This window comes from Microtus oregoni, unplaced genomic scaffold (genome assembly GCF_018167655.1).
Source record: "Microtus oregoni isolate MIOR12 unplaced genomic scaffold, Mior012 000043F_ref0000047, whole genome shotgun sequence".
In the NCBI taxonomy this organism is placed as follows: Eukaryota; Metazoa; Chordata; class Mammalia; order Rodentia; family Cricetidae; genus Microtus; species Microtus oregoni.
The window spans coordinates 11,655,400-11,681,621 of NW_024543210.1; the positions used below are offsets into that span (position 1 = coordinate 11,655,400).

The 26,222-nt window shown below is 39.4% G+C and overlaps 1 protein-coding gene across 1 annotated transcript in view; it reads right to left on the minus strand.

The window, feature by feature from the left end:
- The window catches only part of Catsperb (cation channel sperm associated auxiliary subunit beta), a 228,535-nt gene that overhangs the window by 126,352 nt on the left and 75,961 nt on the right, over positions 1-26,222 (minus strand). The window contains 2 exon segments of the mRNA XM_041633087.1: positions 13,886-14,035; positions 18,885-18,980. Of these exon segments, the coding sequence (XP_041489021.1) occupies positions 13,886-14,035; positions 18,885-18,980 (246 nt within the window).

Below are 26,222 nucleotides of genomic sequence, written 5' to 3' on the forward strand. Positions count from 1 at the left end.
TGGCTACCAGAGTCGAGGTGATGAGCATGGCTCCCACCCGGCAGTCTCAGAGGCAGTAAATGAACTTCTGCCATGTTGGACTGGGCAGAGCAAGCAGGCAAGGCTGTGTTTGCCCTAGCAACACCACCACTTAGGTTGTTAAGAATCACTTAGCATTTTAAGACGATGTCCTGGTCAGAAAAGGATTACAGATATGCAATAGGACAGATTCAGACATACAAGACCTCTAAATGGATCATAGTGTTGGATAAATGTATACAGGCTTGGGAGAGAGAAGAAAAAGAGTATAGAATGTTATAAAAATAAGTAAATCATTTTAAAAAATAAAACAAAGTCTTTTAGGAGACAGAGTACAGACAGTTATAGAGGAAAGGAATAAAAAAATAAGTCATGTAAAGATGGAAAATACACAGACTCTGGATTATGTATATTATTGTGTTTCCTTTGAATTTTTGACTGTGAATGAGCTAAGTACAGGTAGATATCTCATTGTACGGGATGCTAATATAAACCAATGGAAAGGTATCTTGACTTCAGAATTTGGGTCTAAGTATATATCGCTTTAGAAAAGAAGTTTTACTTTTGTTTACACAGAAGATGAGAACCTGTGGATTAATTCCAGACTAATGTGGTTTGATGAACCAAGACCACCTGAAAGGTCTCCATGAACACCCCAAAAATTACTTTTCCCAAAAAAAGTGGGAAGAACTTTGAAGAGAACTACATCCAAATTTCCAAATATAGTTTATAAATGTTTGTTTACAGTTAAAGGGGAGATGATATAGAGATGGATATTTTGCCTTGGTATATATCTTGGTTTATTGATACAAATTTTAAGTCAGTTTTGTTATATGTACATTTCTACTCTTGATTGAGGTATTGTGTTTGTGCAGCTCATTTAAAAATGTAATATATAATTAAGAAATAAAAGTTAATAGGTAATCATCTATAAAATACTCAAGCTTGTAGTCATGTTAGTTAGGTTTTATAGATATAGAAATATATTTCTGTTAGATAGGTATTCTTCAAATCTTTCAGAGACCTTCAGAATATGACATTTAAACTGTTTTAAGAATTTAGGACTTTTTGTTACAATGAGACACATCTGCTCCTGGCAGCATCAATCTATTTCAAGAAGATGATGGGCATCAAAGAGGCTACTTATGGAGTCTGTTAGCCATTTGGGCAAGAAACTGCTCTTGCCTGTACTGCTTGATGTTATGCTGTATAAACTGGATATGCAGGACCCACAGAGAAATGAGTGCTGAACTTGCCTAAAAGTGAGATGGTCCTTCAGGTTTCTTGCTTCATGAAAGAGTCTACCAGACATTCTGCAGGATACAGAAGAAAGTGACTGACAAACTGACAATATAGGTGGAACTGCCTTTGAAATTTCCTGCTTCATGGAAAAGTCTGCCAGATACTATGGGCCTGTAGGCTGAAGATTGGATGCCTCAACAACAAAGAAGAACTGTGGATGACTTTTCAGGCATCAAGATGTCTCTATCAATTCTAGAGTTTTGGAAGTTGCTTACAATGCATTTCCTGTTAACTTAGGTAATGTTATATCCTTCTGCAATCCTTGATGGAGTTGAAGAATAGATAGTTATAATTATAGTTTTCCTTAGTTATGATAAAAGATAAAGTAGATATAAATGTTATAACTGTAATTATTGTTTGATACCTGTTTTATTATATGCAAACTTGCTATGTTAAAAAAAAACCTTCTTTTTATTTAAACAGAAAAGGGAAAATGGTGTGGGAAGTCCTTCTGTATATGTGTTGTTTTTATTGGTTAATGAATAAAGAAGCTGTTTTCGGCCAATGGCTTAACAGAATATAGCCAGGCTGAAAAAGATATATAGAGAAAGAAGGCGGAGTCAATGAGATGCCATGTAACCACCAACAGTGACAGATGAACTGGAACCTTGCTGGTAAGCCACACAATGTGGTGATACACAGATTAATAGAAGTGGGTTAAATTAAGATGTAAAAGCTAGCCAATATGAAGCTAGAGCTAATAGTCCAAGCAGTTATTTAATCAATACAGTTTTTGTGTCATTATTTCAGAAGTCTGGGCAGCCGGGAAACAAATGAACAGCCTCCTACTATATTTCTCCACTGTAAAGTTGCCCTTATAAAAGGCCATGTTCCTTTGGGGGAAGGGCTGGAGAATGGCTAACAGTAAAACTCTCAGGTATTTTAACAAAGTCCTTCCTCAGGAGGAGGACTTTGGCTTTGCCATCATGCAAGGGGTTCTGGGTCTGTAAACTGGCTCAGCTCTGGAACTTGCTTACCAGAAAGAAATTTGGTTTTGCCATAATTCAGAATAGTCTTTCTTTCATTTAAGAATGCTTCCACTTATAAAGACTGAACAAAAATGAAGTAGGCATCTATTCTATTTCATGCCTGGAAGCATCATGATTGATTAGCAAGTCCACCCTACTCATATCACCATAAGAATCACTCTGCCTCTGCTGCCCATGATGGGTCAGCCTATTATGTATATTGCCCTGTCTATGCTGCCTATTATGAGAACTACAATCACCTTGTCTTTTGCAATTCAGTGCTGCTACCTGTCCCGCTGCTACTTCAAGGCCCAAGTAATCCCACTGCATTTAATTCATCCAACGAAGCAGGCAGTGTCTCTAACCCAAAGGTCTGGCTCAAAAAATGGTGCAAAGAAAGCTCTTCAAATATGTTGGTGCCCATTTTGTATCTTATAGGATTACTGATAGGCATGACTTCTGGGTTTTCCATGGTGAAGGATTAGGTTTTATACAGCACACCCATCTAACATACAATTTTCCTGAACTTTAAAAAAAAAAAAAAACTTTATCAACACTGAGCCAAGCAATATTAGGCATGCCCAACCTCTTTTACATAGGCCATCCTTTGACAAAGTCTTCAACCTACCATTCAAGCAAACATTTGACACTTTTTATTAATCTAAGAGTTTCCATATTAAAGCTAGAATCTGCACTCAATGGGCACATATCAATAACCTAAACCCAACCCAGTTTTATATTTCTTCTACCTTTATTCCATACCCTTAAAATCTACCTCCACACATATTTCCCAGACTTATGATCATCATTAAGCTCCTTAGTAGTATAGTGCACCAACTCATGGGCTATGCTTTCTACCTCCCTCTAGAAGCCTGCTTGGCCTTAAATCTGGCTATAGGATTAGAGGCAACTCATGGATTCTGATGGCTTACCTGACATCTTATTCAGGGAATGTCACTGCTGGTTTAGCAGACTATAAAGGAATGATGTCCTTTTATTTACATATAAAGTATGGCCCAGATTAAAGGTGGATCTTCCCTCCTCTAATGATCTGGATTGTAGGTGGGTCTAGCTTCTTCCAATGATTTGATTAAGAAAAATCCTTCACAGAAGTTCCCATCTACTTGGGTTTTAGTTAGTTACATATACAGCTAAGTTGGCAACCAAGAATAGCCATCACAACATAGTGTGCGATAATTGTCTGTATTCTGTCAATCATGTTTTAAATAAATGCTGATTGGCCAGGCAGGAAGTATAGGTGGGAAAACCATACACGAAGTAGAGGTGGAGCAAAGAGAATAGGAGTATTCTGGGAAGCAGGAAGCTCCTTCCAGCAGTTCTGCCCAGACCACTGAAGAAGCAAGATGTGAGCTATCCCACTGAGAAAGGTACCAAGCCATGTAGCTAACATAGGTAAGAATAATGGGTTAATATAAACTATAAGAGCTAATAAGTAGCCTGAGCTAATGGGCCAATCAGTTTTATAACTTATGGAGATCTCTGTGTGATTTCCTTTGGGGCTTGCTGGCTGTGGGACCTTGTAGGAGGACAGAAACCCCAACGAGCAGGGGCTCATGTTACAACAACACCTCACCTCTCCTCTTCTCTTTGAATCCCATTCTCACTTCCCAAGGCATTGGGAGGATGAAGTAGTTACAGGGTATACCATAAGATTTATGAACCACCTCATTGACTCCCAGAAGAGTTATCTCTATGAGTACTACTTCTTTAGGGTAAATCCTCTTAATGTATTGGTTTATTCTAAAAATATCATTTTAGCTATAATTTAGTAAGGATTTTGTTAATGTTGGAGAGGACTACAATGTGCCACTATAGACTATGCAACCCTAGATTAATAATTATTTCGAGGTAAAAAGCAATAGAATCAAGAGATGCAGGCTCTGATCTTTATTTATTGCCTAAAAGTATGGTATAATGACCTCTTGTGTCTGGAAATAAAGAGGACTTTCCTTCCTGGTCACAGAGGCTAGGCAGTGGAAGAGTTACTTTTCCTGTCACTGTGATTAAAGGAGAAAGGGTTTAATTTGACTGACAGTTTGAGAGTGTAGTTCATTATGGTAGAAAAGTGAACTGGAAGGGAAGTGCAGTCTGCAGACGTAGTCCAGATACAAAGCAAGCAAGATGTGACTGCCTTATTAGAAAAATTATCCATTTTGATCAAGTAGGCTTCATCCCAGAGAGGCAGGGCTGGTTCAACATACGAAAATCTATCAATGTAATCCATCATATAAATAAGCTAAAAGAAAAAAACCATATGATCATTTCATTAGATGCTGAAAAAGCATTTGACAAAATTCAACATCCATTTATGTTAAAAGACTTGGAGAGATTAGGGATACAAGGGACATACCTAAATATAATAAAAGCTATTTACAGCAAACCAACAGCTAACATAAAACTAAACAGAGTGAAACTCAAAGCCATCCCACTAAAATCAGGAACACGACAAGGCTGTCCACTCTCTCCATACCTCTTCAATATAGAGCTTGAAGTTCTAGCAATAGCAATAAGACAACATAAGGGGATCAAGGGGATTCGAATTGGAAAGGAAGAAGTTAAACTTTCGTTATTTGCAGATGATATGATAGTATACATAAGCGACCCCAAAAACTCCACCAAAGAACTCCTACAGCTGATAAACACCTTTAGTAATGTGGCAGGATACAAGATCAACTCCAAAAAATCAGTCGCCCTCTTATACACAAAGGATATGGAAGCAGAGAGGGAAATCAGAGAAGCATCACCTTTCATGATAGCCACAAATAGCATAAAATATCATGGGGTAACTCTAACCAACGAAGTGAAAGATCTATTTGACAAGAACTTTAAGTCTTTGAAGAAAGAAATTGAAGAGGATACCAGAAAGTGGAAAGATCTCCCTTGCTCTTGGATTGGGAGGATCAACATAGTAAAAATGGCAATTCTACCAAAGGCAATTTATAGATTCAATGCAATCCCCATCAAGGTCCCATCAAAATTCTTCACAGATCTTGAGAGTATAATAATCAACTTTATATAGAAAAACAAAAAAACCAGGATAGCCAAAACAATCTTATACAATAAAGGAACTTCTGAAGGCATTACCATCCCTGACTTCAAACTCTATTACAGAGCTACAGTAATGAAAACAGCATGGTATTGGCATAAAAACAGAGAAGTCGACCAATAGAATCGTATAAAAGACCCAGATTTTAACCCACAAACCGATGAACACCTCATTTTCGATAAAGGAGCTAAAAGTATACAATGGAAGAAAGAAAGCATCTTCAAAAAATGGTGCTGGCATAACTGGATGTCAACCTGTAGAAGAATGAAAATAGACCCATATCTATCACCATACACAAAACTCAAGTCCAAATGGATCAAAGACCTCAATATCAGTCTGAACACACTGAACCTAATAGAAGAGAAAGTAGGAAGTACCCTACAACATATGGGCACAGGAGATCGCTTCCTAGGTATAACCCCAGCAGCACAGACATTAAGGGCAACATTGAATAAATGGGACCTATTGAAACTGAGAAGCTTCTGTAAAGCAAAGGACACTGTAACTACGACAGAAAGGCAACCCACTGACTGGGAGAAGATCTTCACCAACCCCACAACAGACAAAGGTCTGATCTCCAAAATATATAGAGAACTCAGGAAACTAGACTTTAAAATGCTAATTAACCCAATTAAAAAATGGGGCACTGAACTGAACAGAGAATTCTCAACAGAAGAAGTTCAAATGGCCAAAATACACTTAAGATCATGCTCAACCTCCTTAGCGATCAGGTAAATGCAAATCAAAACAACTTTGAGATATCATCTTACACCTGTCAGAATGGCTAAAATCAAAAATACCAATGATAGCCTTTGCTATCATTGTAGAGTAAGGGACACACTCATCCATTGCTGGTGGGAATGCAAACTTGCCCAACTACTTTGCAAAGCAGTGTGACGGTTTCTCAGGAAATTCGGGATCAAACTGCCCCACGACCCAGCAATACCACTCTTGGGAATATACCCAAGAGATGCCCTATCATATTACAAAAGCATTTGTTCAACTGTGTTCATAGCAGCATTATTTGTAATAGCCAAAACCTGGAAACAACCTAGATGTCCTTCAATGGAAGAATGGATGAAGAAAGTGTGGAATATATACACATTAGGGTACTACTTTGCGGTAAAAAACAATGACTTCTCAAATTTTGCATGCAAATTGATGGAAATAGAAAACACTATCCTGAGTGAGGTGTCCCAGACCCAAAAAGATGAACATGGGATGTACTCACTCATAATTGGTTTCTAGCCATAAATAAATGACATTGAGTCCATAATTTGTGATCCTAAAGAAGCTAAATAAGAAGGTGAACCCAAAGAAAAACATATAGTTATCCTCCTGGATATGGGAAGTAGACAAGATTGCCAAGCATAATTGGGATCTTGGGGGTGGGGTGGGATAGGGGTAAGAGGAGATGGGGAGAGAAATGTGAGAAGGGGAGGTTGGGGGGAACTTGGGGAATTGGGATGGTTGGGATAAAAGAAGAATGGATATGGGAGCAGGGAAGCATATATCTTAAATAAGGGATCCAGCTTAGGGTGGGCAAGAGATCTGAACCTAGAGGGGCTCCCAGGTGCCCAAGGGGATGTCCCCAGTTAGTGCCTTGGGGAGCTGAGGATAAGGAACCTGAAATGGCCCTATCCTATAACCACACTGATGAATATCTTGCATATCACCATCATCGGGCGATGGATGGAGGTAGAGACAGAGACCCATATTGGAGCACCAGAATAAGCTCCCAAGGTCCCAATGAGGAACAGACGGAGGGAGAACATGAGCAAGGAAGTCAGGACCGTGAGGGGTGCACCCACCCACTGAGACATAGGGACTGATCTATTGGGAGCTCACCAAGGCCAGCTGGACTGGAACTGAAAAAGCATGGGATAAAACCGGACTCTCTAAACAATGAGGACTGATGAGAAGCCAAAGACAATGGCACTGGGGTTTGATCCTACTTCATGTTCTGGCTTTGTGGGAGCCTAGCCAGTTTGGATGCTCACCTTCCTAGACCTAGATGGAGGGGGGAGGACCTTGGAATCTCCACCTGACTGCTCTTTGGTCTGGAGAGGGAAGGGGAAAGGAGTGGGGGGAGGGGGGGAGAGTGGGAGGAAGGGTAGGGAAATGGGAGGATGGGAGGAGGTGGAATTTTTTTTCCAAGAAAAAATAAATTAAAAAATAAAAGATTTGGCTGCCTTGCCAAAAAAGGTACTGAGCCACGTGGCTAACATAGACAAGAATAATGGGCTAATATAAGTTATAAGAATGAGTAAGAAGCCTGAGCTACTAGGACAATCAGTTTATAAATAAAAAAATAAAGATCTACACCACCACTAAAAAAAAAAAAAGAAAGAGTTCAATGGAAAAAAACTGAACAAGAAAACGCAAGAGGGATTTTAATATTTGTAATTAAAAACATTGAAAGGGGCTGTGGAAAGAGCCCAGTCAATAGTGTTCTTGCCATGCACAGTTGACAATCTGAGTTCTCTTCCATGTGCCCTCATAAAAAATTTTCAGGGAGAGTGACATACCTATAACTGCAGACTGGGGATGCAGACAGAGAATAGTCAGTTTAGCCAAATTGGTGAGATCTAGGTTCAGGAAGAGACCATGCCTCAAAAATAAGCTGAAGAAAAATTAAATATGTTTACTGTGGTCAAGCCCTGGTCTCTCTATATATACACAGTGGAGTATGTACACACCCACCTACCCACTCCATGCCATGAATGAAAGATATTTGCTAAATCCTTTCCTCCTCAGTCCTTTCCTTCCATGTGATATGTTCTCTCTCTCTCTCTCTCTCTCTCTCTCTCTCTCTCTCTTTCTCTCTCTCTCTCCTATCTCCTCATTGACTTGCTTGTTCTTCCCCTCTTACTGTTGACCTAGGATAGCCTAGAATTCACTAAGTGAGATAAGGCTGCCTGCAACAATATTTCTGCTTCAGGCTAAGAGTATGGGACACTATCCTCACATAACAGAATTGCCTTTGTTAGGGTTTCTATTGCTGTGAAGAGAAATCATGACCATAGCAACTCATAAAGGAAAACATTTGATTGGGGTAGACCACTTGCAGTTCAGAGGTTCAGTCCATTATCATCATGAAGTTTCATTGTAGCATCAGGCAAGAATGGCACTGGAGAAATAGCTGAGATTCCCATATCTTGAGCATTACAGGAAATGGTGTGTCTCACTGAGTGGTATTTTGAACATATATGAGACCTCAAAGCCTGCCCCCACAGTGACACACTTCCTCTAACAAGGCCACACCTCCTAGTAGTGCCACTCCCTATGAGCTTATGGGCCCAATTGCATTCAAACTACATTACACTCCTCAGCCCCCATAAGCTTATAACACTATCATAACACAAAATGCATTTAGTTCAACTTCAAAAGTCCCCATAAGTCACAACAAAGTTCAAAAGTCCAAAGTTCAAAGCCTCTTCTAAGATTCATGCAATCTCTTACCTGTAATCCCCTATAAACATGAAATCAAAAAACATATCACATATTTCAAACATATAATGGTGCAGGATATACATTTGGGTTATCATTTCAAAATGCAGAGAAGGGAGCATAGTGAGAAAATACTGGACTAAAGCAAGACCAAAACCCAGCTGGGCAAACTTCAAACTCTGCATCTCTGTGTCTGATGTCAAAGCGCTCTTCAGATCACCAACTCCTTTCAGCTTTGTCAACAGCAATACTCTTGGGATGCTAAGATAGCTCTTTTCTTTGGCAGGTATTCCATGGCTCTGGAATTATTGACATCTTGGCAAGACAAGGCAATCTAGGCTTCAACTTCAAAGCTTCACATAATGGCTTCTCTGGGCCTCCATACAAGAACACCCCTGACACTGTCTGGCCTTAGTGGTTTTCCTTAGGTATAGGGGCAAATTCCACAGCCTGTTTCTTCTATCCTTGACTCTACAGTCAGAACCACATAGATGAAGCTACCAAGTTCTGCTGCATGCTGAGCCTGGAACATGATCCCCTCTTTCAATTACATCTTCACCAGCTTCCTATTTTTTCACTGTCTAAGCTTAAGTGTCCTAAAACTTACTCGCTTTGTAGGCCAGGCTGACCTCAAACTCAGATATCTGATAGCCTCTGCCTTCCCAGTGTTGGGATTTGGTGTAGGAGGGTCTTTTGTCTATGTGTCATTGGTTAAATAAAGAGACTGCCTTGGCCTTTGATAGGGCAGAAAATTAGGTGGATGGAGTAGACAGAACAGGATGCTGGGGAAAAGGCAGGCAGAGAGAGCCACCACAAAGCCAGCCACCAGGTCAGACATGCTGAATCTCTCCCGGTAAGCCACAGTCAAGTGGTGATACACAGATTATTAGAAAGGGGTTAATCAAGATGTGAGAATTAAAAAATAAGAGGCTAGAGCTAATGGGCCAGGAAGTGTTTAAATGAATACAGTTTCTGTGTAATTATTTCAGGTATAAGCTAGCCGGGTGGCCAGACGTGGCCTGAGGCTCCTCAAATATAATTTGGTGTGGTTATTTCAGGTATAAACTAGCCAGGTGGCAGGGACGCAGCCCGCCGTTCCTACTACAACAGGGATTAAAGGCAGTACCACCACACACAACTCTAAGTGTTTCTTTAATTCATTTTCACAAGTTGAAAACTTAGCTGGGTGGGATATTGGTCTGAGATGACCACTCCCTTTATTCCATTTCTTAATCTGTTTATCTCCTTGAACAGGGGACTTAGCTCCATTCCACTTCCCAGCACTTCTTTTCTCCTCAAATTGTACATTTTGTATTTGTCCTTGCTCAACTTGCTCATTTTCATTATAGATTTTCATTAGAGTTACCATTAGTAAACGCATGACAGTCTGTACTAGGCTGTTTGAGATTTCCTATGCCAATGGAACTAACCCAAAAATTAATCCAAAATTCTTCATGTTAGCCTCAGGCAGATCCTTTGGACAAGGGCAAAAGGCAGCCACTTTCTTCACCAAAATGAAGCAGTCTCTAGATCACATATTATTACTATTCTCCAAAACATCTTAAGATAGCCCCCCACAGTTCAAATAACTCTTAGTACACACAGTCTTCCATGTTCCTATTTCTAAGGCCCATTAAGCAGCACTTAAAGTGTTCAACTGCTTTTCTAATCCACAGTCCCAAATCTCACATTCATTCAAACAAAAAAAAAATGGTCCAGCCTATCACAGCAATGCCCCAGTCCTTAGTACCAAGTTCTGTCTTAGTTAGGATCCCTATTGTTATGAAGAAACACCATGATCATGACAACTCTTATAAAGAAAAACATTTGATTGGGGTGGCTTGATTACAGTTTAGAGGTTCAGTTCGTTATCATCATGGTGGAACACAGTGGCAGACAGACAGACATAGTGCTGGAGAAGTAGCTGAGAGTTCTCCAACTTGCAAGCAACAGGAAGTGGTGTGTCTCACTGGGTGTTATCTTGAGCATACATGAGACCTTAAAGTTTGTCCCCACAGTGACATACTTCCTTCAAGGCCACACCTACTCCAATGAAGCAATACCTTCTAATGGTACCACTCCCTGTATGCTTATGGTGGCCAATTACTTTCAAACTACCACAAGAATACAACTTCTTTTTTATTCCGTAATATGTTTTTATTGACGATTAGGGAATTTCACATAATGAACCCCAAGCATATCACTTCCCAGTCCTCCCAGTCTGTCCTCCCACCCTTTCCCCCCACACACACACACCAAAAGAAGATGAGGAAGAGGAAGAAGAAAAAGAAAAAAGGAAACAAAATGCAAAAAACAAAAAGCAAAACAAAAGAACAATTTCAATTTGTGTTGCCCATATATACTCACTAGAGTATGCTCAAAATTCTGGTGGCCAGTCCCTTAAAGGAAACCCACACCCCTGCCAGAAGACCTCAGCTGTGGAGAGCTACACTTCAATATGCCCATCATACTTATTTTTAAGAATTATCTTCAATGGCCACCTGTCAAGCTTGTTACTTTTGGGTGGGGTGGGGTGTGGTAGAAGTTGTCATGGAAGCCTTCCATGTTTCTCTTTCTCAACTGTGAGTCTGCAGTCATCAATACCATGGCAAAAGTAGCTTCCATGTTCTTCACAGTCAGTAGGGGCATGAATTATGGACTTGTACATGGATTCTGGTGACTGCATGGACCACAGACATTCACATGATCTCTAACATTAGCTCAGGACACAGACCTCAGCATGGTCTCAGGAGACAACCCGGACCTAGGCATCACCGTGGCCTCAGTAGGCAACACAGACTACCCACATCAACATGGCCCCTGTCAGAAGTACAGCTCACGAACTTCAGGATGGCATCAGACAGTGGCCCTGACCCAGAATATCTGTATGGCTTTAAGTGGTGCCTCTGGCCAGGGACCTCAACATGGCTCCCAGGTGCTGTAGGACCATAAGCACCACATGAACCTCCAGCTTCAACAGGGCCTGGGGCAGTGGATGAAGGGTACCAAAGTGGCCTCCAGGGACAGCACAGACTATAGAGGTCTTTTTAAGAGTTCCAAACCAGAAAATGGACCATTCTTCATCTTGAACATCCTATCATTGCTCAGAACCAGGACAGTCATCTGGCTGAGAAGTGTGTTAAGGGGCTGAAAGGGAGTGCAAGCTCCAGACTGCTGCACACTGCCCTCTTGGCCCTATTCAGCCATGACATGCTCTCCTGTCCACTACAGCCTTCTCTCTCTTACCACCACTGTTGAGTCTCTAGGCCCACATCTCCCCGCTGCTTAATCACCAATACATTCCTCTGTCTTTCCCAGTGCTCCAGCAAATATTCATTCATCACAGTGGCACTGGAAACTATAGTTTATAACATAATATATATGTATATATACATACACACATAATATATATACACACATATAGCTGCTATTTTCTTCTCTAATTGTTGCTACCTTCTAAGCTCCTGCTATCCTAGTCAACAATGGCAGCTCTGTCACTACCAGCAGCAGTTTGGCTGCAAAGGCCACAGCCTGAAAAAAATCTGTTCCCTCTAGGCACCATAGCTTTATTTTTTCTCTGTCCCTCTAGAGAATTCAAGATTCAAAGGTTGACCTAGAATTCTGCTCCCCAGAGAGGCTGACAAGCAAGCAGCTTATCTAGATCACCCCCTGGCATTTCCCAAGAAGTTCTCATACTTTTCCTGGCCCCTCCTTAAAATCCCTTCTCCACCTGACTCCTCCCTACAATTTCCGGTCAGCTACTTGCTGATTCAGGCGTCTGATCACAGGTGAATTTTATTTAATCAAACACATCTTTGCATCATTAAAAAAAAGTTCCAAAGCATAACACATCTTAAAATAATATTCTACAACATATATGAGTGTGTGTGTGTGTGTGTGTGTGTGTGTGTGTGTGTGTGTGTGACATACACACATACACTGCCCAGACAGCTTTACATGCAAATATTGACCAGGTTCAAGGTTTCTGGTTTCTGAAGCACCATAAATACTGGATCATTGCCAAGATACTTGTTTCAGATATTCTGTTATTGCCTAGAATCAAAGTGTGTTACAACAGCTAGGCAGGGCATCCTGGGTTATCCAAGGTCCTTGCTGCCACACACTTCCCTGAACTCTATGGCTGCCACCCTGAGGTTCACCAGGCTCAACCTTTCTGCTTGTAGCCCTTAGGAGCTCTGCTGCCCAGTACACTCCATCTCCCAGCAGGACAAGCATCTCAGACCCTGAGTTCTGTGGGTTGCCCTGAGTTCTGTGAACAGTGTAACAAAGTCTTGAATTTCAGAAGGGGCTTATAGGGCTTCAATTTACAGCATCCAGATTAGAAGCACGGGTCACAACCTGGCACTTGTGCCTAGAATCTGAAATGAAAAACCGTCTTTCTAATTTGTGAGCGTTGATGCTAGCTCTATGTATCTATTGCCAGAGTTGAATTAAATCACAGGATACCCACTTGGCACCTCCAATATGCCAAGAAAAATCACTCAGTGAGGGAAATCCATACATTTGACTCCACAAGTGTGATAAATCAGAATCTAGAGAAAAACAGCTGTTTTTCTTACATATGCCATTAGGTATTTAACAATCATTGAAAATATGTCTGTAATAAATACAATAAGGTAGTGTCCCAAGAATAATAATACTGTTTTATACATAGCAGAAAATGAAGACAGACCAGAAGCAATTAAGAATCTCTGGAAAACTGTAACAAACTTATGAAGAACAGAGGACAGGGACCTACTACTTGACTGACTTGGTTAACTGGTTTTGAAATAGGGTCTTACAAGGTTAACCTCAAACTCAATTGCTTTGTCTTAGTCTGCCAAGTAACTTGGATTTAGGCACACACCACCACATCCTGTTTTAAGTCACCATTTGAATGCACAAGGCCACAACAAAGGAGGACCTCTCCTAGCAGCTCACACTGGCAAGCAGAAGAGGTAGAGTGACAAACAGTAAATTTTATTCTCTGTATGCATTTAGTGTGTATTTCCACTTAAAACCGCCCTTAACAAATATATAACACTGCTTACTTCAATAGTCAATAAGACTGTAAACTTACCATTATATGTCGACTTCAAAATAAAGCCAATTAATGCCACATCACTGGCACAGGGGGACTTTGCCACTCGGATATCTGTCACATGTGGATACAATTGTTGGACAAGTGCTTCAGACATTTTAGGTCCAAGACTCCACTGAAGAATAGGTTCTGGGGAAGGCAAATTTAGGCCTTTAAATCATGGCAGCACTCTTGAAACTAGAGCACCACTATTTTTTAGAAAAATATTTTAGAAAAACTATGTAAAGAAAATATTTGATTGTCCAAATCAGGTAGTATATATAGTAGAGGCTGGAGAGCTTGTTCAGCAGCTAAGAACACTGGCTGCAGAAATCTTACCAAAAACAATCTACAGATTTAACGCAATGCCCATCAAAATCTCAGCAAAATTCTTCAAAGACCTCGAAAGAACAGTACTCAACTTCATATGGAAAAGCAAAAAACCCAGGATAGACAAAACAATCCTGTACAATAAAAGAACTTCTGGAGGCATCACAATCCCTGACTTCAAACTCTACTACAGAGCTACAGTACTGAAAACAGCCTGGTATTGGCATAAGAACAGACAGGAGGACCAATGGAATCAAATAGAAGACCCATATCAATCCACACACCTTCAAACACCTGATTTTTGACAAAGAAGCAAAAAATATCAAATGGAAAAAAGAAAGCATATTTAACAAGTGGTGCTGGCATAACTGGGTATCAACATGTAAAAGAACGAAAATAGACCCGTATCTATCACCATGCACAAAACTCAAGTCCAAATGGATCAAAGATCTCAACATAAAGCCAGCTACACTGAACCTTATAAAAGAGAAAGTAGGAAGTACACTTGAACACATTGGCACAAGAGACCACTTCTTAAATATAACACCAATAGCACAGACACTGAGAGAAACAGTTAATAAATGGGACCTCCTGAAACTGAAAAGCTTCTGCAAAGCAAAGGATATGGTCAACAAGACAAACAACAGCCAACAGAATGGGAAAAGATCTTCACCAACCCCATATCAGACAGAGGTCTGATCTCCAAAATATACAAAGAACTCAAGAAATTGGACACCAAAAAACCACATAATCCAATTTTTAAAAAATGGACTACAGACCTAAACAGAGAACTCTCAACAGAGGAATCTAAAATGGCTGAAAGATACTTAAGGAAATGTTCAACATCCTTAGTCAGAGAAATGCAAATCAAAACAACTCTGAGATTCCATCTTACACCTATAAGAATGGCCAAGATCAACCTATGCCAGAGAGGTTGTGGGGAAAAGGGAACAATTCTGCATTGCTGGTGGGAATGCAAGCTGGTATGACCCCTTTGGATGTCAGTGTGGAGATTTCTCAGAAAATTAGGAAACAACCTTCCTCAAGACCCAGTCATACCACTTTTGGGTGTATATCCAAAGGAAGTTCAATTGTCCACAAGGACATGTGCTCAACTATGTTCATAGCAGCTTTGTTTGTCATAGCCAGAACTTGGAAATAACCTAAATGCCCCTTGACCGAAGAATGGATAAAGAAAATGTGGTACATTTACATAGTAGAGTACTACACAGCAGAAAAAAATAACAACACCTTGAATTTTGCAGGAAAATGGATGTAGCTAGAAAACATTATATTGAGTGAGGTAACCCACAGAAAGACAATTATCACATGTACTCACTCATAGGTGGTTTTAAAACATAAAGCAAAGAAAATCACCCTACAAACCACAATCCCAGAGAACTTAGACAACAATGAGCACACTAAGAGAGACTTACTTAGATCTAATCTACACGGGAAGTAGAAAGTAGAAAGAGACAAGATCTCCTGAGTAAATTGGGAGCATGGGGACCTTGGGGGAGAGTTGAAGTGGGGAGGGGAGATGCAGGGCGGGGAGCAGAAAAATGTAGAACTCAATAAATATCAATAATAAAAAAATTAAGAAACCAAAAAAAAAAAACACTGGCTGTTCTTTCAGGGGACCTGGGTTTGATTCCCAGCACCCACAGAGCTGCTGAATGTTGTCTGATGAATCCTAGCAAATTCACTACTCCTCTGACCTTCCAGAGCACCAGGCACACACCTGATGCACAGACATGTGTACTGGCAAAACATTCATAAACATAAACCTTATACATGTGTGTAATATGATCTCACTCTTCTGCAGTTAAAAATGGGTCAGTTTTTATTATGCAAAGGAGAAAGAATAATATTCTCTTGCTAATACCCTGGAAATTACTGAAGAACATTTAGGATGAGAGATATTAATTTAGCCATACATGGACAAGCATGGTCACATGGTCTATGCTTAGAATTACAAGAGTTGGAACACAGAACAGGGATATCTGTAATTTAGGAATCTGCTTCTGCTTCAAAAGCACACATTTCCTTTTGTTCCTTTTCCAATCCCATCAAAACAACAATGGGTAAATAAAAGGCAATAAACCCAGAGTATATGTAAATAAAGACACGTTCTCATCAGTGAACCAGAAACTAAGGTCTCTAGGGAACAGGTAGAAGTTCAGTCTATCAAAAACTGCATATCACCTTTTTACAGAAAATTTGTTGGTTTTTAAAATTCTTGTGCTTTCGTTTTTGCTAAGCTCTGACTCAGAAGTCTCCTGCTGTTCTCCATACCCTATCTTCCCTCTCTGAGAAGCACTCTGTGAAATGCTAGGATGAGTGGGGGTCTCCTGGACCTCAGTGCAGCCCTGAGCATCACTGGAACTGAAGAAAGAGACTGCAGTCCTCCTCACCAGACTGCACTCGGCAATGACCCAGCTGACAGACTTAGTCAGACAAGGGGTACAAGTTTAAAACTCACAATACCTAAAAGGAAATGTGGTGCGGGAAGTCCTTCTGTATATGTGTTCTGTTTATTGGCTAATGAATAAAGAAACTGCTTTGAACCTATAGTAGGTCAGAACAGAGCTAGGCAGGGGAAACTAAACTGAATGCTGGGAGAAAGAAGGCAGAGTCTGGGAGAAGCCATGGAGCCCCCAAAGAAGAAAGACGTGAGCTGCCAGCCAGAACCTTGCCAGTGTGCCACGAGTCTCATGGTAAAATATAAAATAATGGAAATGGATTAACCAAAGATATAAGAGCCAGCCAATAAGAAGCTAGAGCTAATAGGCCAAGCAGTGATTTGATTAATACAGTTTCTGTGTGGTTATTTCAGGAGTCTGGGTGGCCAGGAAATGAATGAGTGGCTCCCACAACAGATATCAAACAGATTGAAGCTAAAGTCAAATTTTCATATATAAAAACAGGAATGCTCTTTTCTCCGATGGAAAAGAACCAGTAAAAAAAAAAAAAAGTTTAAAACTTTTTTATTGAAAATTTTCAAAGGAAAAACATTTTTCTTCTTTTGCAAAAATTAGAGAGAAAAGTACAAAGTAGACCATGGCAGTTTGAAAGAATACTACTACTGTGTAATTTAAAAAATAGTCAAAGAACCTACAGAGACACTCGCTAATCAGTGCTTAGCTGTTTATATTCTACAGTGCAGTTCAATCTCCTCAAACTTTCAGGAAAATCGACTGTGTCTAGACCCAAATCCCTTGGGGAACTTCCCTTTTCCCCTACCTTGTGAAAGCAAGAAAAGCAGTTCAGTTTCTGCCTGTTTGGTTATTATGCAGTCTAGCTACAGTCAGAAGGGGAAGAAAGAATGTCAGCTACAGTCATTCAGCAGAAAGTTGCTCAGGACTTCAGAGAAGCTGCAGGTAAGCAACTGATTTCATGGACTGTAGTGTGGTTGCAGGCCATTCCCATCAGCCTCACTGAACAAGGAAGTTTGATTTGTCCTGGATTGACAGAGCCTCTGATCTTAAGAAAAAGCTGCTTGGGGTCAGGTGTGCTATGTTAAGTCATAAGAACTAGAGACTGTTAGTGACCTAAAAGACTCAGGTGAGCTGAGAAATTGATCAGGAAAGTCGATTTGAAAAATAAACACCTTTGGTAAGCTTCTTATAAGATCAACACACTGACCTGTGTTGGTAATTATCATTTTTCAACTGCAGGGGAACTGACTTGCCTATGGAAACTTACATTACCAAATTCCCATTTGTCCTATAAAGTCTCTAACCCCTCAAATGCCACATACAGAGTCTCCTCTCCTGCAGAGAGACTTAGTGCTGTCAAACTAAGAGAGAAGTGACCAATGTGAAGGTCACTTTTCACCTGTGATTAAAGCGGTTTATGTGTACGATGCAGAATTTAGATGCACAGCTCGGGATCTATCTCACTCTGTATTAGATATGAAGCAGTCCAGAGAGGAACCTTAAACAACCCTTTTGAGTTTAGTAGTGAATATAAACTTAGGACCACACCCTCACCTTTCTCCCTGCCTCCCACTTCCTTGTACCATCCCTCCTGTCTCCAGGAACTGACACTGCTCTCCCTACCTGATTGCTCCAGAAGTGGAGGATTCATCCTTGATGCTCCCACTTCCCTCTACCCTGGCTATCAGGAATCCCATCTGCTTTACTTACAAAGTGTATTTGTAGTCTTCGTTCTGCTACTGCTCAACTTCTGCATGGCATGCACCACAGCCTGAGGATTACAGGCAGCTCTTGGGTGTGGTAATACGACAGCTGTTAGCCGCGGCCTTTATTCCATTCCTGTCACCCTTTTCCCAGAATAGGTCACTGGCTGACAAGCATCCAACACTGGGACCTTTTCTAAATCCCAAGTCAGAATGTACCACCTTCCTACTCAATGCACTCAGGTGATGTCTTTTTGTTACAGCTAGTAAAAAGCCCACACCTTTTCCACAATCCCTGCCAGCCTTTCTAAATTCAAGGGACACCAACCATGCCATCACTTTCTGTGATTCAGCATATATACATACATATATATACTTAAATATACATATACATATGTGCATATATTTGTTTCTTGTTTGCGCCATCAGGCTGTCGTCCTGGCCATCTGGGATTTGTCACTCTTTGGTAGTCATCAGTTTGATCAAAAAGTATGTGAAATCCATTCTACTTTATAAGTCGATATTTACCTCGAACAAGATCCAATAGGGTCCCTTCAGTTTCATAAATGTTTAATCCTGCATGCATTGTGACCCTTATTGTCCATTCTTCTGCAGCTGCTATGTCTAAAATAAAAGATAAATAACTTTTTACATGTCATGTTTATGAAATGGAAGTTATAAGAACACAACCAACAATGATTCCTTTTCCTTTTACAATCATTTTAACTACATCTATGTGTCTAATATCACATAGTTTTCTGCAAACTTACTTTCTGATGAAATAATGGAAAAGAATTATTAAATGATTCTACTCCCACAAAAATGGATCTTAATGTTAATAAACTTAGATCCTAATTTCTCTCCTACAGCTATAGTGAGGAAAAAGAAAACCATAACCCTTTTGTGAAACAGTATAATATTATTATTTTAAAGTACCTGTCAAAGAAAAGTACAAGACTTGAGCATGGCACTGCTGAATTTGATCAAGTGTGTAATAAAAAATTAACAACATTTCTTATCAAACTAGTTCCCATAAATGAAGCAGAAGGAACACTTCAAGACATTCTACAAGGTCAGTATTACCCTGATACCAAACCAGATAAGGGCAGACCATAAAAAGAAAACTTCAAGTCAGTATTCCTGATGAACCTTAAGGTAAAATATCATCAAGCAAATCCTAGAATACTGGGACCTGAAGAGATTGTTCAGTGGTTAAGAGCACTTGCTGCTCTTCTAATGGATCCAGGTTCAGTTCCTAGCAACCACATGGCCACCACAGCCACCTGTAACTCCAGTTCCAGGGTTCAAACACCCTCTTCTGGCCTCTGTGAGTGCTGTACACACATGGTGCTCATGCATATGTGTATACAAATACAAAATACTCACATGTGTAGACAAAATACTCATACACATTTGTAAAAGAAACATTACTAAAGCTTAAATCACACATCAAACCCCACACACTGATAGTAGGAGACTTCAACACCCCACTCTCACCAATGGACAAGTCAACCAGACAGAAACTTAACAAACAAATAAGACAACTAACAAATGACATGATTCAAATGGACTTAGCAGACATCTATAGAAAATTTTACCCAAACACAAAAGAATATACCGTCTTCTCATGGAATTTTCTCTAAAATTGACCACATACTTGGTAACAAAGAAAACCTCAACAGAAAAAAAAATGGAGTAACCTGCTTTATCTTATCAGATAACCATGGTTTAAAGTTAGAAGTTAACAACACTAATTGCAGAAAACCTACAAACTCATGGAAATCGAACAGTAGTCTATTGAACCACCCTGGGTCAAGGAAGAAAGAAAGAAATTAAAAACTTCCTAGAATTCAACAAAAATAAAGGCACAGCATACCCAAACCTATGCTACACTATGAAAGCAGTGCAAAGAGGAAAGTTCACAGCACTGTGTCTACATAAAGAAAGTAGAGAAAGCTCACATTAGTCAATTAACAGCACACTTGAAAGGTCTAGAACAAAAAGAAGCAGACTCACCCAGGAGGAGTAGATGACAGGAAATAATCAAATTGAGTGCTGACATCAATAAAATAGAAACAAAGAAAACAATACAAGGAATCAATGAAACAAAGAGCTGGTTCTTTGAGAAAATCAACAAGATAGATAAACCCTTATCCAAACTAATCAAATGGCAGAGAGAGAACATGCAAATTAACAAAATCAGAAATGAAAATGGGGACTTAACAACAGACACTGAGGAAATCCAGAGAATCATTAGGTCATACTACAAAAAGCTGTACTCCACAAAATTGGAAAATGTAAAAGACAATGTAAAATGTAAAATTTTACATCACCACCATCCCTGATATCAAAGTGTAAAAGAAATGGACAATTTTCTGGATAGGTACCACATAGCAAAATTAAGTCAAGACCAGGTGAACAATTTAAATAGACCTATAACCCCTAATGAAATAGAAGCAGTCATCAAAAGCCTCCTAACAAAAAAAACTAAAACTAAAAAATAAATTAAAAACCCAGGGCCAGCCGGGTGGTGGTGGCGCACGCCTTTAATCCCAGCACTCGGGAGGCAGAGGCAGGCGGATCTCTGTGAGTTCGAGACCAGCCTGGTCTACAAGAGCTAGTTCCAGGACAGGCTCCAAAACCACAGAGAAACCCTGTCTCGAAAAAAAAAAAAAACCCAGGGTCAGATGGTTCCAGTGCAGAATTCTACAAGAACATCAAAGAAGAGCTAATATCTATACTCTTCAAAGTGTTCCACATAATAGAAACAGACGTACATTGTCAAACTCTTTTTATGAGGCTACAATCACCCTGATATAGAAACCACACAAAGAGTCTACCAAGAAAGAGAACTACAGACCAATCTCACTCAAGAACATAGATGCAAAAATACTCAATAAAATACTGGCAAACCAAAGCCAAGAACACATCAAAAAAAACCATCCACCATGATCAAATCAGCTCCAGCCCAGAGAAGCAGGGATGGTTCAACATACAAAAATCTATCAATGTAATCCACCGTATTGATTATCTCATTAGTTGCTGCAAAATCATATGATCATCTCATTAGATGCTTAAAAGTATTCAACAAAATCCAACACCCATTCATGATAAAGGTCTTAGAGGGATCATGGATACAAGGAACATATCTAAACATAATAAAGGCAATATACAATAAGCCAACAGTCACCAACAAATTTAATGTAGAGAAACTCAAAGTGATTCCACTAAAATCAGGAATAAGACAAGGCTGTCCACTCTCTCTGTATCTATTCAGCATAATTCTTGAAGTTCTGGCTACAACAAAAGGAGTTCAAGGGGATTCAAACTGGAAAGGAAAAAGTCAAACTTGCACTATTTGCAGATAACATGATAGTGTACATAAATGACCCTAAACACTCTACTAGGGAACTCCTACAGCTGAAAAAATTTTCAGTGATGTGGCAAGATACAAGGTCAACTCAAAAGAAGTGATGCCATAAAACCATCCTACACCCGTTCAGAATTATTGATTATAAAAAGGGTTATTTATTTAAGGGGAAAACTTACAGATCACCATCCTAAACAATAGTTCTCAGAGCATAAACAGGAAACAGAATCTAGCAGCCAGAAGGGGAGCCAGAAGCAAGAGAGTGGGTGCACAGTTCTTGCTGCTTTTTAAACTTTAAGAGACCACTCCCAAGAGGGCTGGTATCTTAAAGGCTATTGGCTGAAGGAGCAGAATGTGCTCCCATAGCACCTCCCCTTTTTGTTTAAATAAGAGAGTTCCAAACCCAATACAAAACTATATACACTAGGAAGAGATATCAAGTATAATTAGAATTACAACCAGCATAAACAATATTAAGCAAGAAACATTCTAAATGTTTTAATAAACATTCTTTCCTATGGAGTCTAAGTCTTTTATAGGAAATGGGTTGGCTAGATCATTAGAGTACAGTTATCTAATCTTCAACCCCATTAAGGGCCTGAGAAGGAAGATAATATTACTTGAGCAGGCAGGAAGTACAATCAAGTAGCTTCCAAAGCGAGCAATATATTACAGAGACAATTAGCTACCTGAGCAATCACCCAAAGTCTCATTTTGCAGCGTTGAAGCAACCAACTTTGGCTAAGGCTTAGTGTAACTGACAGACCATTTTCAGAGGCAGGAAATTTTTCAAAATTGTTTTAGCCTGTCTTTGCAAGATTTGAGAGTCCTGCTTATCCATTTCTGGAAACTATGTAACTTGTCAGTGGTTGAGGCATTGTCAGTTCCTTGCCCAAAGGCCAGTTTGGCCAAGAAGAAAACAAGCTCCAAGTGGAGTGTCTTCTGTGCTCAACATTCTCTTGGGAATAGATTGGTGCTCTCAGAAGCAATCATATCTCATGTCAACAGAACCCTAAATTATTTAAATGCCATATTCAACAGATCCTTGAAGTGGTTGAAGAATACCTATCTATACAGAATACAATCTCTATGTATCTAAAGAACCTAATTGATCTACTATATGTACAACAAACATGAACAACTATTGACCTATAATAATTAATACCTGTATCTTGATCAGAAGTAGGAGTAATATATAATGCAATATAAAAATATATCCTAAAAGTTGCATCAATATAAAAAAGTCCTAAACTGACGTAGAAACCTGCATATATACAATCTGACAAAATAACATTGTATATATGTGCAAATAATGTAAACAAAAGTAACAAATATAATTTGAACTTGTATCAATATAAAAACACTCTACCAATGTAAATTATCCACAAATAGCTCACAAGTATTCACTCTATTACCCACTACTACTATCCCCCTCCTCTTTTTTTTTTTGAACAAACATAGTTTTCTCCCCAACCCTCTATCTAGTACAAGTAATAATAAACAACCCCTAAACAGTGCTCCCAACCCTATGGACAAACTTTTTTGGGATAGGGGGTGTCGTCTTCTAGAATTGCTTCCCACTGTCATGGGAGTTCGTAGAAACCAGGAATCCTGTAGGGGGCTGACTTAGGTCCTCTGCATACCTGTAATGGCTGAATAGCTTGGCATACTTTTGGGATTAGTAACACTGGGAACAGGGCCTGTCTGATACTTTGACCTACTTGCAGGAATGCCCATAATGGCCATAACTTCTAATAAATGTGTGATTACTGAATCAGCCTTTTTTGTGCTCAAGGCAGTTGCCCATTGAAAACCTGAATTTGTGTCTATGGTGTGGTGTACATATTTTAATTTTCCAAATTCTGTAAAGTGGAACTTATCATCTGCCAGATTTCATTCCTTTGAGTACCCTTAGGGTTACTCCATGCAGGCAATGGTGTTTTATTATAGAAAGAGCAAGTAGGACACCTCTTTATAATCTCCTTAGCTTGTTGCCAGGAAATAGAAACGTTTTTCTTTAAACCTTTGCTATTGACATGATGTTTTCATGAAATTCAGAGGCCTGCAACACACTTCCAATCAATAATTGATCGATTTCTGCATTACCTTGTATTAGAGAACCTGGCAGACCCGTATGGTATCAGATGTGTGTTATGTACATAGGACAAAGCCTATTCCTGATTATGTCTTGCACTTGTATGAACAATGAAGTCAATTCCATATCATCTGGTGTAAATTCAGCAGTTTCAATATGTAAGACAACTTGTTCTGCATATTGTGAATCCGTAACCATATTGAGAGGTTCTTTAAAATCCCTAGTGCCGTAAGAATAGCATATAATTCTGCCTTCTGGGCTTTGTTTCACTTAATTCTTCTGATTTGTAGCATGCCTTCCCTGTTCTATTTGCATTAGTATAAAATGTATGGGCTTCAATTATTGGTGCATCACATACAATCTGGGGAAGAATCCAAGAAGTTCTCTTTATAAGATTAAGTCTATTACTTTTGGGATAATTGCTATTAATTTCTTCCAAAAAACTAGCACAAGCTCTTTGCCAGGGTTCATTGTCTTCCCATAACTTTTTTTATTTCATCAGCAGTAAAAGGCACTATAATCTCTGCTGGGTCTATACCTGCTAATTAACAAAGTCTCAATTTATCTTTTATAATTAATTCAGAGACTTTTTCCATATAAGTTTTTAATTTTTTACTTAGTTTATGTGGCTAAAAGATCCATTCTGCGATAATATCATCCCTCTGCATTAAAATTCCTCTAGGAGAAATTGGAAAGCAATATGACTCGAATACAATTAAGAATTGGATTCACACTATCCACATGTGCCTCCTGTAATTTCTCCTCAACAATCATCAATTCCTTTTCCACTTCAGCTGTTAACTCTCTGGGACTATTCAAGTCTTTATTACCATCCTAAGGTTTTGTTTAAATTAATTATTAGATCAGGTTATTCCAACAGCTGATTGTAGACTGGAAATGTCTCCCAATAATCATTGAGAGTCAATAAGAGTCCACAACCAGTCTCTCCTAATTTGTGACTGTTGTTTTCTAATTTTCTGTAACCTTGGTAATTAATAGAATCTCCTCTTTGAATCTTTTTAGGAGCAGTTTGTAATCCCCATTTAAGCAAGACTTTCTTTACTTCTTCAAACATACTTTCTAAAGTATCTGTATACTGACAAAATGTCATCCATGCAATGGTAGATTATAGACCTAGGAAATTGCTTACATATTATTTCCAATGGCTGGCTGACAAAGTATTGGCACAGGGTGAGGGTATTGAGCATTCCCTGTGGGAGGATAGTCCATTGATATTTTCTAGTAGGATGAGAATTATTTTAAGTAGGCACTGTGAAGGCAAACTTTTCTCTATCCTTTTCTTATAAAGGTATAGTGAAGAAACAATCCTTTAAATAAATAATTATGAGAGGCCATCCCTTTGGTAACAGAGAAGGCAGAGGAATTCCATATTGTAAAGGGCCCATGGGTTGAATAACCTTGTTGATAGCCCTTAGATCTGTCACCATTCCCATTTTCCAGATTTCTTTTTAACAACAAATATAGGACAATTCCAAGGTCTGATAGATTCTTCTATGTGTCGAGCATCTAGTTGCTCATACCAGCTGTTCTAAAGCCTGCAACTTTTCCTCAGTTAGCTTAATGCATATTGGTTTCTCAGTTAACCATTTTAAAGGTAGGGCTGTTGGTACCTCTGAAGGTTTATCAACTGCTTTGTGTTCTTGTACAGCCCAAATGGCTGGTGTCTGTCATCTGTAATATCTTCTAATATTTTCCTCAGAAACAAAAGTTTTGGGGACTGCAGGAATGTTAATCTGGGTATTCCATTGCTGCAATAGGTCATGAACCCACAAATTCACTGCAATATTGGCTATATATGGCCTTAGTCTTCCTATTGGCCCTTCTGGCCCTATATATATACATTCAACCCATCTCGTGCTTTGTTTTGCCCGAGATAGAGTTCCAATTCCCAGGAGCTGAAGAGGCTCCTTAGCATTTAGGCAAGAAACTGCTCTTGCCTGGACTGCTTCACTGCACATACATGACCTGCAGAGAAATGACTGCTGAACTTGCCTAAAGGTGAGATGATCCTTTGGGGTTCCTGCTTCATGAAAGAGTCTGCAAAACATTCTTCAGGATACAGAAGAAAGTGACTGAACTGTCTTTGAATTTTCCTGCTTCATGGAAAAGTCTGCTGGATGCTATGGGACTGTGGGCTGAAGATGGATGCCCCAACAGTACAGAAGAACTTTGGGTGACTATCTAGGCAGCAAGATGTCTCTTTCAATTCTAGAATTTTGGAAGTTGTTTACAATGCACTTCCTGTTTACTTGGGTAATATATCCTTCTGGGGTCTCTGATGGAGTTGAAGAATTTATATTTATAGTTATAGTTTTCCTTAGTTATGATAAAAGATAAAGTAGATATAAATGTTGTAACTGTAATTCTTGCTTGATAACTG